The sequence below is a fragment of the Ammospiza caudacuta genome, chromosome 6 (genome assembly GCF_027887145.1).
Source record: "Ammospiza caudacuta isolate bAmmCau1 chromosome 6, bAmmCau1.pri, whole genome shotgun sequence".
Taxonomy (NCBI): domain Eukaryota; kingdom Metazoa; phylum Chordata; class Aves; order Passeriformes; family Passerellidae; genus Ammospiza; species Ammospiza caudacuta.
Window position 1 is genome coordinate 21,448,964 of NC_080598.1, and position 13,906 is coordinate 21,462,869.

Below are 13,906 nucleotides of genomic sequence, written 5' to 3' on the forward strand. Positions count from 1 at the left end.
AAATTTCCTGGAGAGCAAGGGAGGATTTTTTAGGAAGGAAGTGGGGAATTTCCTGGGAAACAACAGGCAGTGTTCTGGAAAACCATGCAGAGTGCCTAGTAGGCAGTAGGGAGTTTCTGGGAAAAGAAATTTCGTCAAAAACAAGCTGCACATTGGGGAAAAGGCTGCAGTCCCACGCTTCAGCCCCACTGGCCCCTCCACCCCTTCCTGGTCCTTGAGTAAGGAACCTCTCGGGGAGTTTGGGTTGTTTTTGCTGCTCCCCACAGAGCTCAAAGGGCTCAGGGAAGAGCCGGGCGGTCGCTGCCTGCTGCCCTTGACCCCCATCCTGTCGGGGCCATGGGCTGCTTCGCCTCTGCCTCGGTGCCGAGCGCTGCCCGCCGCACTTTGGCCTTTGTTGGTTTGTCATTTTTGGCAACACGGCCTTGGCGGGCAAGCCAAAGCAGTAGGGAGAAGAAGGATTAAAATAAACATCTGGACACGGCCCGGGGGTTTCCAGCTCCGGGAAGCCCCGGCTGGAGCGGGTGCGGCCGACCCCCCGCGCTGCGGGATTCCCACGCTCAGCTTTAGGTCCGGTTTATTAATTTTAATTAGAGATACTCTGGGCAGGGCCGTGCGCCGGGTGCGCAGCGACGCGGCCATGGCCGGGGCCGGGGCATCGCTCGGGCACCTCCGGCAGCGGCGGCTCCGCCCCACCGGGAGCGGCGGCACTTTCACTTTCGGAAGGGACACGTGATTTCCAGGAAAACGGGAGGGGCGGATAAAGGATCGGGAAAGAGGCGGCCGCCCCCAGCGCCGAGGTCACCACCCGGCAGATACGGCACGGCACGGCACGGCGGCTCTGCGGACCCGGCACTATGGCAGCGCAGGAGAAGGAGGGGTAAGCGGCGCCCAGGACCCCCGGCCCGCCCCGGGTGGCCCCGGTTCCCCCCGGTGACGGTCCCCGCCCGCAGGGAAGCCCAGAAGCTGCGGTTCGGACAGTGGCTGCTGAACGCCATCAACAGCGGGTGCTACCGGGGACTGCGCTGGATCGACTCTGCCCACACCATCTTCCGTGTCCCCTGGAAGCACAACGCCAGGAAGGACATCACCAGCAGCGACCTGGAGGTCTTCAAGGTGGGTGGCATGAGTGTCGCCAGCAGGGACGTGGAGATCCTCAAGGTGGGCGGGGTGGGGGTCGCCAGCAGCAGCCTCAGGGTCTTCGAGGTGTGTGGGGTAGGATGGTGACCAGCAGCAAGCTGAGGTCTTCAAGGTGGGAGCTGGGGAGATGGGGGAAGACCAGTCATCCCTGGAAACCTCCCTTCTCATGGAGCCATGGAGCCAGGGACCCCACGTTCCCCTCCCTGCACCCCCAGGGCTGGGCAAAGGTCAGTGGGCGGTATGAAGAAGGCTCTGAGGACCCGGCCAAGTGGAAGACCAACTTCCGCTGTGCCCTGAGCAGCACCCACTTGTTCAAGCTGGAACAGGACCATTCCAAGCGTGGTGATGACCCCCACAAGGTCTTCTCCATTGTCTCAGGTGAGCCTCGCCCCATGGAGGGGCTGTGTTGGATGGGGTGGGCTATCTCAGGGCCTCCCATTCCTGGTGCTCTCCTTTCAGCCACCCTCCAGGACAGCAAGGACGGAGATTCCAACATCCCCAACCCTGTGGTGGACCAGAAGGCAGCACAACAGCAGCTGCAGGTAGCTGGCTGGGCACAGCAGGCCGGGGAGGTCCCTGCTGCCACTCGACAAGCATTGCTCCTAAGCTGCAGCCCAGCACCTGGCCAAAATGTGGGCTGGGGGAGGCTGGGTGCCTGGCAACCACAGCGGTAAGATTCCATTCTCCTTCCCTTTCCAGCTGGAGCTCCACCCCCAAGACATGGCCTCAGCCATTGCTGTCCCAGGTAAGCACTAGTCCCACAATCTTTTTTGCGGGAGGACACCCACTAGGCTCAGCTGGGAGTGATTTTGTGGCTGTGAGACATCCTACCCACTGTGCTCCCCCTCAGGAAGCACTGACCCCATAGAGCTCTCGATTCTGGAGGAGCTGCTGCAGCAGTGTGACATCTCTCCCCGTGACCTTGACTCGCTGGCCCCATCCTGGGTGCCCGCAGGTGAGACCAGCTCTGCTCGTGGGGTGCAGGGTTGGTGACTGCCTGGGTGAGTGATCCCAGCACCTTCTCACAGGTGGTTTCCCTGCAGGGGACACTCCCCACCAGGACATTGTGCTCCAGCCTCACCAGGACACCCTGCTCCAGCCTTACACAGACACCAGCCAGAACAGCTGCTTCCCTCCCACGACATTTCCACAGTGGGTGCCCACGGTGGAGCAACCCACCTTGGACACCTACCAACCAATGGGCCTCATACCACCAGAGGAGACAGGTGGGTGCCGTGGGACAGGATCTGGCCCTGGCTGTGGGAATGCCATAATGGGGTGGGAACAGGCCAGGGTGGCATCTGGAATGGTGATACAGTGCTGCTCATCTCCAGCTGCAGGGGCCATGCCACCGCTGTGCCACCTGACGGAGGGCACGGTCCCCATGCAGTACGCAGCAGAGGCGACAGTGTTCGTGCCCACCGCCAGCCCCGTGCCACAGCCACAGCTGCTGGTGGATAACACAGGTGAAGGTTATCAATTATTAATAGCCATAAATTATTATTAAGAGTAATTAACAGTTATTAACAGTTATTAGCAGTAAATATGCTTGGGGGGTGCTTTGGGGAAGGGGAACGTTTCAGTTTGGAGGATGCAGCTGCTGATCACTTCCTGGTGCAGATGACATCATGTCCATCCTGGATGTCACCATCTACTACCGGGGGAAGGAGCTCCACCGGGAGGTGGTGAAGGGCAGCCGCTGCCTGCTGACATACCAGCACCCCAGCCAGCCGTGGCCCTGGCACGTGGTGCACTTCCCCAGCCCCGCCGGCCTGCCCGACCGCAAGCAGCGGCGCATCACCGAGGAGCTGCTGGCCATCGCGGGGCTGCAGCTGGAGCTACGTGCCCCCAAGGTCTTTGCCACCCGCCGGGAGAAGTGCAAGGTGTTCTGGGCCTTGTCCCGGCAGCTCGAGGGGGGCGAGGAGCCCCCACCCAACCTGCTCTGCCGGGACCAGGAAACGCCCATCTTTGACTTCAATGAGTTTTGCATAGGTGTGTAGGGGTGTCACGTAGTTCCCCGTGTGTTTTTACCTGCCCAGCCTGGTTTGGGGCTCATGGGAGCCAGCCCCAGCATGTTACAAGCATCCAAACCCTCCCAGCCCCTCTGTGCCCCCAGGCTCACCGCAAAGCTGAGCCCTGTTTTGCCTCACAGAGCTGAGGGACTTCCGCAACGGCCAAAGGCGGCGATCCCCTGACTTCACCATCTACCTCTGCTTTGGGCAGGCCTTCTCCAATGCCAAGCCTAAGGAGTCCAAGCTCATCCTGGTCAAGGTGCAGTAGCCAAAACCCACCACTATCCCACTGCTGCCCAGGGAAGGGGAGAGACTCATGGAGGCCAGGGGAGCTGGGACTCTGGGTGCCTGAGGAGGGGGACCCTTGAGGTCGAGTTGGGTGGGAGATGGAGGGACTGGGTGCCTGAAGAGGGACCCCTGGGGACTGAGGCAGGTGGGATTCTGGGTGCCCAGGGATGGGGACTCCTAGGTGATAGAGAGGTGATGGAGTTTCCTCAGGGACTGGGCAGGGGGAGCCTCAGGGGCCAGGGGAGGCGAGTTCTTGGGTGCACAAGGAGGGAGGCCCTCAGTGTGCAGTGGAGATGGAGATTTGGGAGCTCTCAGGATCTGGAGCAGATGGACATCTGGATACCCAAGGTGGGGGTACCTTGGGGGCTGAAAGAGGTGGGGGAATTGAATGACAGGGGAGGGAGACCCTTGGTGCCATGAGGGGCTGCATGACCAGGGTGGGAACCCTTGGGGACCAGGGAAAACATGGGTGGAGAATGGGCCAGAGAGCACTCAGGGTCTGGGTGGGATGGTGTGGAAGGCAGCTGCCCAGGGACAGGGACCCTCACAGGTTGGGGCATTCAAAGGGTGCCCCAGACATCTTCTCCCTCCAGGAGGAGAGGGTCATGCAGGTTTTGCAGCTATATCAGGCAGCTGCCCCTAACCCCGATGTTTTGCTGCTGCAGCTGGTGCCCAAGTTCTGTGAGTACTGGTACGAGCAGGTGCTGCAGGAGGGAGCCTCCTCCTTGGACAGCCGCACCATCAGTCTGCAGCTCTCCAACTCCTTCGACCTCATGGAGCTCATCGAGCAGTACAACATGCAGCTGGGCTGAGCCCTCCTGCCCCGCTCCCCATGGCCCTGGCACGGGCAGCAGGACCACTGGGCATGCCAGGCTCTGCAAACCAGCACCCCCCAACCTGAGGACGACTTCAGTGACCAGTCCTGGAGCTCACACATTCCTTTTCCTCTCTGTCAGCTTCTAGTGGGTGTTTCTGTGGAGTGTGGTAATTTACAGATGTATTTTCTTATTTTTTCCAAGTTAAAAAAAATATATATAGAAATGTAGTTCTCTCTTGCCTGGATATCTGCCTCTGCTATCAGTCTGAAATCTTCACCACCCCCTTCTACCCCCAAAACCATGGGAGCCCGTGCCCAGCCTTGTCTCAGCAAAGTCCCTGCTGGCAGGGGTGGGCTGGTATCAGAGAGCTTTATCAGCACCTTCTTCCCCTTAAATTTGAGTGGATGAGGTGACTTCCCAGTGTGAAGGGATGCATTTATCAATGCATTTATTCTCCTGCATAAAGGCTGCAAACATAACTCACAAGCAGAATGTGTTGAGGACAGCTTGGCCTGGGCTGAACAAAAGTAATTCTTCATTGAGCACCGCCCAGAGTTACTCACTGGAGATGTTCTGGAAAAATAAGGCAGTAAGTACAACATGGAACACCCAGACCACCAGCTCAGTGGTGCAGAGGGGGTGGCATCTCAGGGAGGAGTGTGGAAACCAGAGGGCTGCCTGAAGATGGGGTGTGCCCTCCCCAGGCTGCAGGCAACTGCACCCCCTCATTTCAGGAGCCTGGCCATCACTGTTGGTCCCTGGGCAAGGAGGGGTAGCAGTGTCCTTACCTGCCGAGTGACCGAGGATGCTGCTGGGCCCAAAGGTGGTGGTTCCGTAGCTTGTCACGTAATAGTGAGCAGAGGGCTGTGCTGGGAGCTCCTCCAGTGGCCTGGGTACTGTGGGAATGGGGCACCCTTAGCCCCTTAGCCCCATGAAACCCTCAGCCCTCTTTCCCCTTAGCACAGCTGTGGCACAAACTCGGGACACTGGGCTCACCTTTGGGCAGGAGCAGCTCTGCACCAAAGCGGTGCCCACACGTCCCGCAGGTTTTAACGTCTTCCTTTGTCCTGTGGAGGAAAAAGCCCAGGAAAGAAGCAGCAGGAGCTGCTCTCAGCACTTCCCATGGAATGTGATGCCAAGGCTAATGGAATAGGTTTGCTCTTCCCACCCTGACCTGAGGTGCAGCTGTTGGTGGGACAGCTGCTGCCCTCCCAGGTGCCTGAGCACCTTCAGCTCCTCATGAAACAGGGACATGTCCAGAGTGAGCATTAGGTGCCTGAGCCCCAGAGTCTCAGCTTCTTCACCTTTCCCTCCATGCTCCAATTTCCCACACCAGTAAGTGTGAACACCACATGGGACACGAGCTGCTATGGTTGGGAGAAGGGCACTGTGGTGCCTGGTGAGTTTCATGATTAATTTCACGTGTCTTTTAGAAGCTGACCAGGCTCACCAGCATTGCAGTAGTGACCACTGGGTCCCAGCCTTGCCGGGAGGGCACAGTGCGTACGTACATGGCACCTGTGCCATCCATGTCTGGCCAGAGGAACTCTGCGGGGCAGCCGGACGTTCGGCAGGGAGACTTCACACACACGTGCAGCCCCGGCCACTCCTCAGCGAGCTTCTGGGTGATGAGCACAACTGCCACGAGGAAATCCCAGGCAAACTGGAACCCTTCCAGGCAAAAAGAGAATGTCTCTTTCTTACAGCCTCCAGCCACAGCAGCCCAGGACATTCTGTGGTGACCCACACAACCCACAGCCTCAACTGTCAGACTGGCTCCATCCCCAGTTAACCAAACATCCATAAGGAATTTAATGATACATTGGAAGAGCTCCCCAACTTGGGTGGCCCCTTTTGCTTATCACTAGAAGATCCAGCCTTAGACTGTTCACTGCTGGGGCCTTCTGGGGAAGGACAACCCATTTGCTTCATGATGAGTATGAAAACTTGGCATTCCACTTTCATGTGATATCTCTAGAAGAGTCCTGAACAAAATTCCATGGATAAATGGGAAACCTTTAAGTGGACTGCTGGTGGACCCAGGCCAGGTTAGGGCATGTGGCAGAGGCCTCCTGGGACACTTCCCATAGGGTTGGAGGTGGCAGGAGCAGAGCTAAGGAGACACATGGGGTTGGGAGTCATGAAATACGGATCAGGATCTTACCTGTCCTTTCTGATGGCTTTCTGCTGCGGAGCTCCAGGTAGCTGTAGGCCCTCTGGTTATTCTCTTTGATCAGCAGAGGTTTGCCATTGCATACAAGCAGGCAGGTCACCTTGGCCACCCAGTGTGTGGAATAGAAGGAGCAAGCTTTCACCAGGAACCTACAAGGAAATTGCCCATGGCTTTCATCACTTTTCTCCTAGCTTATCCCTAATGCTGGAAGAACTGGAGGGACTTGAAAATATGAACCAAGTTTCAGTAAGAACAGACACCAAGTGAGGACCTTCCCCTACTGAAAGCTCAAGCAGCAGAAACAGCCTCTTAAACCAAGAGATCCTCCCAGAGTTGGCCATCTTGTCCTGGTTTTGTCTGTGATTCTGTAATTTTCTTCCTAACAGCCAGTACAGTGCCATGCTTTGGATTTAGGACAAGAATTATGTAGATAACACACTGATGTTTTAGTTGCTGCTGAGCAGGGCTTACATCAAATCAAGGGTTTTTAGGTCCTCAGGCTGCCCTGCCAGTGAGGGAGCTGGGAGGGGACAGCCAGGACAGCTGACCCCAAATGACCAAAGGGATATCCCATATGGAGTGGCATCACACTCAGCATATAAACCTGGGGGAGAGCTGGCTGGGGGACCATTGCTTGGGAACAGGCTGGGCATGAGTTGGTTAGTGCTGAGCAATTGTTTTTTATTTGTATCACCTGTTCTTCTTGGGTTTAATTTCTCTCTTTGCTGATTTCCTTTTCATTACAATATTATTACTGCTATTACTGTTATTATAATAATTTATTTCAACTATTAAACTGTCTTTATCTCAACCCATGAGTTTTCTTACTTTTCTGATTATCTCCTAGTCCAGCTGGCGAGAGTGAGTGAGTGGCTCTGTGGTATTTGGTTGCCAGTTGGGGTTTAACCACAACACCATCAGATAAAACTCTAGACACAAGTCCAGAAAACCAGGACAAGTTCCAAAATCTGGTACAATTCCAACACCCATAGAAACTGGAACATTCTTGGGTGAGACTGTGAGACCTCTGCCTGCCTGGATGGACACAGATTAGCCAAACACCCCTTGAGATGAAAGGGGAACCAGAAGGAGTGTGGCCTTTGCTCACAGCCAGGCAGTGAACATCACAAGGGGTTCACCCAGGGCCCTACACGTGTGAGGCACAGCTGAGCAGCCAGCCTGGTATCTTGACTCCCAGCCTCAGGCCTCAGCAGACACAGTCTCAAGAGCCAAGGACTTGCTGAGAGTCATCCTGGCACTGCACCAAGCAAACTCAATCCCACCACCTCACTGATGGCCAGAAACCAGTGCTTACCTCTGGAAGAAGCCCTCAGGTATTTCAGGTGAGAAGTAGGCACGGATGTGGAGGTCCTCGGAGTGATCTCCTCCCCAGACCTCAGACACTTCCTCTGTCTGGTTCAGATAGGTTGGGAACAAGTACCAGGACTTGCCTTGGCTCTGTGTTGTCTCCCATGGCTTCCCAGGCACAAACTCCCCGGCCTGTGGGTTGAGTGCCTCAGTGTGCTTCACCTCCATGCAGAGCTCAAAGTGCTCCAGGAGGCTGAAGAGCTTCCCTCTCCCTCTGTGAGGCCTGGGTCCCATGATTTCCTCAAAGACATCCCGCATGCCTTCCGAACAGAGCTGGTGCTTCACCAAGGCACGCACAGCCTGGTGGCACAGCATTGCCTTGGACTTGAAGGTCCACACCCAGTTGGCCCTGTCTCTGATGGTGGCGTGTTCCCCGATCAGCGTCTCCAAAGAGATGCTCTCCAGCTGCTGGACGAGCTGGTGCCGCACCAGGAGCTGCATGGGAAGAGAAGGAGAGACAAGGTGGCAGTGAGAGGAGCCCAGCAAAGCTGCAGAACTTGGGCTCTACAGAGATGGTCCCGATCCCCACTCTCACCTTGAACATGGTTATTAGAAATGTAGGCTGGAGGAAGACGGTGCTTTCCAAGTGCTTGATTTCCTCATACCACACGATGAGCCCGATGCGGTGGAGGTACCGCAAGATGTCCTGGAGGAGCTCTCTGCTCAGGCTGGCCAAGTTCTCACTCTGGGAGAGTTTGCTGAGCAGGTACTGGAGGTCCATCATGCCTAGAGGGAGATGCAGGAGCTCAGCATGCATCTATTAGACACAGCATTCCAAGGCAGATGCTTCAGATGCCACCAAACACCCATGTCACCTATGCTATCCCTGGGGAAGTAGCTGGGATCAGTGTGCTTGGTGACTGTGACCAAAAATGTTCTGCCTCTCCTCAGCTGTCCAGCTGACACCCTGAAGCTCCAACAACTTTGCCTTGCCTCAGCAGTGGGAACAACCTGCCAGGACTTTCTGAAAAACAAAGCTAATACTGTTTTTTTTTTCCCTATTACTGTTTGAGGAAGCAAGTTTGTTTCTAGCCAGAAAACCCCAGACTGCCAGTTAAACCTCAGAGTGCCATTCAGCAATGTAGAGAGGCAAAAAAATCTGACTTATGTCCACAAAAGGAAAGCATTTCCTCCTTGTTCTATAATCTTACAGTGGCCAGAGGGGCCAGAGATGTCACTGGGAAATAATTAATAAATGTCACAGGTGGAATTAGTACCTGCTTTAGCTGTAAAAGCAAGGGGCTGGAGCTGCCTGCTTGCTCTGCTAAGTCACAAGACACATGGAAAAAAGGTCTAGGCAAGCGTAGAGGCCATTAAATGAGGTTAGCAGGATGTAGATTTGAAAACCACATTGCATTAAAGCTGTGGAGTTCCTTCCTGCAAGATGCTTTTAATTGCTTTTACAGGGAAAAGGTAACGAAAAACATCACTGGAAAGCAAGACACCAGACCTGTGAGGCGTGCTCAGCATGAACACTGCAAGGTCTTCAGCAGTGACCCCACTGCCACACAGACAGGGCCAGAGGGTGCAGCAAGCACTGGGGAGCCCATCCCCAATTCAGGACAGCCCTGGAGAGAGCCCGTCCCAGGCACGGGACAGAAGCTCCTCCCAGAAAGGCGTGGCAGATGTGACAGAGCGCTCACCGTGGTCTGCCACCTCCTCGCTCCCTGCAATATCCGCGATGGCAGCTTCCACCTGCCGGTAGACGGGCGGCAGCACTCGGACAACCTCCGGGAAGAGCTCCTCGTTCCTCACATGCTTCAAAATAGTGGCCTCGAGCTTCCTGATGGCACGGTGATCCGTGCAGTTGACAGCAACGAAGTTTAAGATCTGGAAAAGAGGAAGCATATACCTGACAAAAGCACACCCAGAGGAGTTTTTCAGCCTGTGAGGTAAAGGAAGGACCTAAGGCCCATGAGGTCACCAGGGTGAGAGAAGCCACTGGCTCAGCTTCAGAGGCACTTCCTTCACACCTCTGTTCTAGAGCAGTTCCTGAAAATCACCTGGTCACCCCTCACACTCCTCCTCAGGCACTTGCTACAAGCCACAGGAGGAGATGCCCATCACCTACAAGGACAAGGACCCTGCAGGTCACAGCCAGGGGTTACCACGTTCACCCCAGCCTGGGGAGGGGCTGCAGCAGTGGCCTGATGCAATTGCACCAGGTCCCCTTAGCCAGTAGCACACTGGGCTGCCAGAGACAGCAGGGTGACCTCAGCCAGCCAGAGCCCAGGATAATCTCAGCCCTACGGTTAACATGCAGCTCTCCATCTCCTTCAGCCTCTCCCACTGGTCCACATAAAACTTGGGGTCCTCACTGCCCTCCAGGTTGTCGATGAAGTGAGCAAGGTTGCTTTTTCTCTCTGCCAGCATGGCTGTGATCCTGGCCATGATGTCATGTGTCTTCTCTGCTACCTCCTGCTCCTGGCAGCAGTCCACATGGGTTCCCACAGGAAGCACTACTGAGTTTGGGACTCGCATGGACAGGTTGTTGATCCAGAAACCAACGAGCTCCTTGAAAGTTTTGTCATTAGTTTGGTACCTGGGGAAAGGAGAAAAAGAAAATCCCAAATTCACATCTCACCCTCTGGATCTCCAACCAACTTCCACCAGTACAGGCCTGACCACACACTCTCCTGTCCCAGGAGCTCACTTGGACAAGAGCTCAGATCTCAGAATCTGAGATACAGCCCATAGACATGGGCTGTATCCAAGCTCATCTTTCAGTTCCCCATCCTTAAGCTATGGGGTATAGCAGAGCCAAACCCTGCTGTGGACAAGAGCATCCCTCTGTAGCTCCAAACCCAAGCCCCATACTCCCTCCATGTTCAGGGAACACCACATGATACAGAAGGGATCACAGGAATTTGCTTCTTGCAGAAAGCAAGTCCACTTAGATGAGGTTCAGCTGTCACATAAGGACTTGATACTTATTTTAACCCTTCCAAACAGATGCCTTTGGCAAGGTGATGACAGAGCTGGTGGATTAAAAGGTTGATCTGCAAAAATGGGGAGAGAGAGAACCAGCTATGCCAAATGGTGAGAAGACCACGCCTCAAGGTCCAGTGGAAATGGTGTGAATTTGTGCAATACAAAGTTTTGCCAGCTCCTTTTTAGTTTTCCCACTCTACCGGGAATCCAAACCAGCTCAGCACTTACATGTGAAGATTGATGACGAGGATGACGAGCGCCTGTGGGGTGATGAACACATGGTGAGTCATGTAGTATTCCAGCTGGCCAGCAAAATCCCAGAAGAGAAATGTGAAGTCCTCAATCTGGAACTCACTGATCTCTATCCCAACTGTTCGCTCGTCCTTGGGCACCAGTTTGGATCGCCCTTGCTTCAGGCTCCTGCAGATGGTGGACTTCCCTGCCAGCGAGGCCCCCAGGAACATGGTCTTGACCCTCTTGTCCTCCTGCCCCGAACCATGCTGAAGCTGGTTGAAGTAATTCCGGATCTGCCGAATGCCACCAGCACACACTTCACTGGGCGGCTCGCGGAGAGGGTTCCTGCTGGCCTTAAACGTCTTCAGGGACTGTCCCTGGAAGAGCTCCCTGGGGAGCTGACGGAGGGCGTTGTTCTGCACATGGAGCTCCTGTAAGCGTGCCAGCTGCAGGACGGGCTGCGGGAAGGTGCGGAACAGGTTGTTGGAGATGTTCAGGTACTGGAGGCTGCCCCCACAAGCTGCCAGGTCCCTGGGGAGGGCACACAGACGGTTGTTGTTCAGCCGCAGGTGCTTAAGCCTGGGAAGATGGGAGAAAACCCCTTCTGGGATGATCCGGATTTGGTTCTGATTCAGCTCAAGCCTCTCCAAACAGACCAGGCTCTGGATTTCATTGGGAAAGTCCACAAACTCATTCTTGGACAGTATCAGCTTCTTGAGGTTGCAAAGCTTAGAAATGCCAGTGATGCTCCTGAGCTTGTTCCTGTCGAGGTCAAGGCTCTCCAGCATGGAATTGCTCAGGACTGAGGGAGGGAGAACACGCAGCCTCTGGGTAGAGAGATTCACTTCATGCAATCTGTCCTCCTGCTCCTGACCTGGACATGTGGGACAGAGAAGGTGGTTAAAAGAGACTTTGACCTTTGGAATTGCAGACCATTTTTTCTTTTTTTGCATGATTTTGGGATAATTTTGGCCAGCAAGGAAAAGCAGATGAGCTGGTTGAACAGCAACCACAATTACTGCTTGAACAGCTTCTGTGTCCTCTCAAGAGAGGAACTGAAGCTGAACATCTTGGCTGGAACTGAAGATGCAAGAACAGTTCCCACCAGATGTTGACCTGCAGCCCAAGTGTCACATTAACAGATTTGCTCTCATGCTTTGAGCCCTGCAAGAGCTGCAGCCACAGATGCATCTGCCCCAAAACTGGGTTTTCTAATCCCAGCAGTGGGCTGCGGGGGCAGAGCCAACATCAGGACAGCTGCTCCCCAAATAACTCGCGCCCAGCCCATAGCTCGACCACAGCTATGGGGATGCACTGAGGCCAGGGCCAGCGAGTTCAGACACTTCCTCTGTCACATCCTGCCCCCTCCAGACGATGCTGTGATTCCCTGCAGGGATGCTCCCAGCCCTGGGAGACTGGGCAAAGAACACAGGGATGCTGGGGTTCCCCAACAGACAAGGAACACAGGCAGGACTGTGAATGTCCCCAGACAGAGAGTGTTTAGGGAAGAGAGATTTGCAGGTGAGGAGAGCGTCAATGGGATGGGGATCACACGATACCAGAGCAAAACATGGTTAGATTTGCTTTCCTCTCCCTTTTTCACTTCCTCCCATGACGCCAAGCATGGCATCCCCTTATGCAATGCACCCAGTTCAGGACTGACTCATCACTTCTCAGCATCACCACTAAAACGTGGGATATGCTCCAAGCCCAGCAGGAAAGCAAGCCTTCACCCTCTCCCACACGCCCAGTCTCTCCCTCAGGGACAAGCCAAAGAACTCCCACCACCACTGAGCAGTGAAGAGCCAGGGCAGCTACTCACAGGCTCTGGGCTGGGCCATGACTGCAGCGTGGCCCCAGCAGGATCCTCCCGGCGCTCGCCTCCCCCTTTCACTTCCTCCTCTGGTGCCGCTCCCGCCTCCCCCAGCTCGGCCAGAGAACCCCACCCTCTTTCTCCATCCAACCTCAGAGCAGCTCCCAAGAACCTGAACATTTCCTGGCCAGATGGCAGGGCCAGGGTTATGTCCCAAAAGCAGTACTGGAGGTCACCTATGGGACAACCATGGTGGCAGAGTAGGTCCTGAGTCAAATTGCTGGTGCAGCATCCCTCCCTGCCTGTGCTGAACAAGCTTTTGGCATCATCACACTTCCACAGGAATGAAACCTAAAAAGAGGTTATACTGTTACCAAACTACTGCATGTATTGAATAAATAAGATTTCTTCCCTTAAACAGGTAATAGCATCTGATCCAAGAGGGCCAGTCAGAAAGGGGAAAAAAACCCAACCAAGCAGTATACAGAGTACATTGTTTTCTAGAACATACCAGAAGAGGTATTTTTAGGTATGTTTCTCATTGCCTCTCCCAGGAGGCAGCTTACAATTTGATAATTTTATTTTAATGGCAGACAGAATGAAAGCACCAGTATTTTTGTTCATGTAACTTCAGTAGAAAGTTCATGCAGAAGGTGTAATTTTCTGTCTCAGCACTCCTCAGGCAATGGCAGGTGCAGAGGTAACAAATTTAACAGGTCTTACAGTGCAGGCACTCCTAACACATCCTGCGATAGGCTGCTGTCTTTACTGCCAGTTCAAGGGTAACATTAAACAAGAATTTAAAGCAGTGAAACAGCCTGAGGAATGAAATAGACTGACACTATCTTCCTGGTAGACAGTGTAGTTGCTTCTATTATTTGATCAATTTTTATTTTTCAATTATTTTTCCCACCACCTACCCTTTTTCATTCTGTATACAGACAAGTTATGGCAGAATTGCTCCTCTGAGACATTCAGAGGTGTCCAATTCCCAGCCTAAATATATGCACAACTAGATCACATTCTCTCATTCTTGTACCAACAGTGTCATTAAAGTTTCTGAATTTTTATTTTGTCAAGAAATCTATCAGCTGTGTTTGTATTTACACCCCCACAGCCACGTTCCATATAT

The 13,906-nt window shown here is 54.2% G+C and overlaps 2 protein-coding genes across 7 annotated transcripts; one reads left to right on the forward strand and one right to left on the reverse strand.

Annotated features, from left to right (window-relative positions):
* The first annotated feature begins 768 nt into the window (after positions 1-768).
* Positions 769-4,482, forward strand: IRF7 (interferon regulatory factor 7). Of its 6 annotated transcripts, none has more exons than XM_058807115.1 (11): positions 769-877; positions 951-1,113; positions 1,353-1,515; positions 1,597-1,679; positions 1,837-1,882; positions 1,988-2,092; positions 2,166-2,363; positions 2,472-2,603; positions 2,758-3,129; positions 3,290-3,408; positions 4,103-4,482. In XM_058807115.1, exons 1-11 carry the CDS (start codon positions 855-857, stop codon positions 4,247-4,249), a joined length of 1,551 nt encoding a protein of 516 aa, XP_058663098.1. In that variant the 5' UTR covers positions 769-854; the 3' UTR covers positions 4,250-4,482. The 6 variants fall into 6 exon arrangements, with proteins under 6 accessions (XP_058663098.1, XP_058663099.1, XP_058663100.1 ...); XM_058807116.1 differs by having other exon boundaries at positions 2,478-2,603; XM_058807117.1 differs by having other exon boundaries at positions 2,181-2,363.
* Positions 4,483-4,980: 498 nt separating this feature from the next.
* On the reverse strand, positions 4,981-12,836 carry LOC131558966 (malignant fibrous histiocytoma-amplified sequence 1-like). Its single transcript, XM_058807121.1, is given in 11 exon segments — positions 4,981-5,058; positions 5,060-5,151; positions 5,252-5,322; positions 5,767-5,926; positions 6,420-6,577; positions 7,744-8,231; positions 8,332-8,522; positions 9,440-9,626; positions 10,047-10,338; positions 10,956-11,835; positions 12,784-12,836. Coding segments are annotated over 11 exon segments (2,616 nt in total). The 5' UTR covers positions 12,803-12,836.
* Between the last annotated feature and the right edge of the window lie 1,070 nt (positions 12,837-13,906).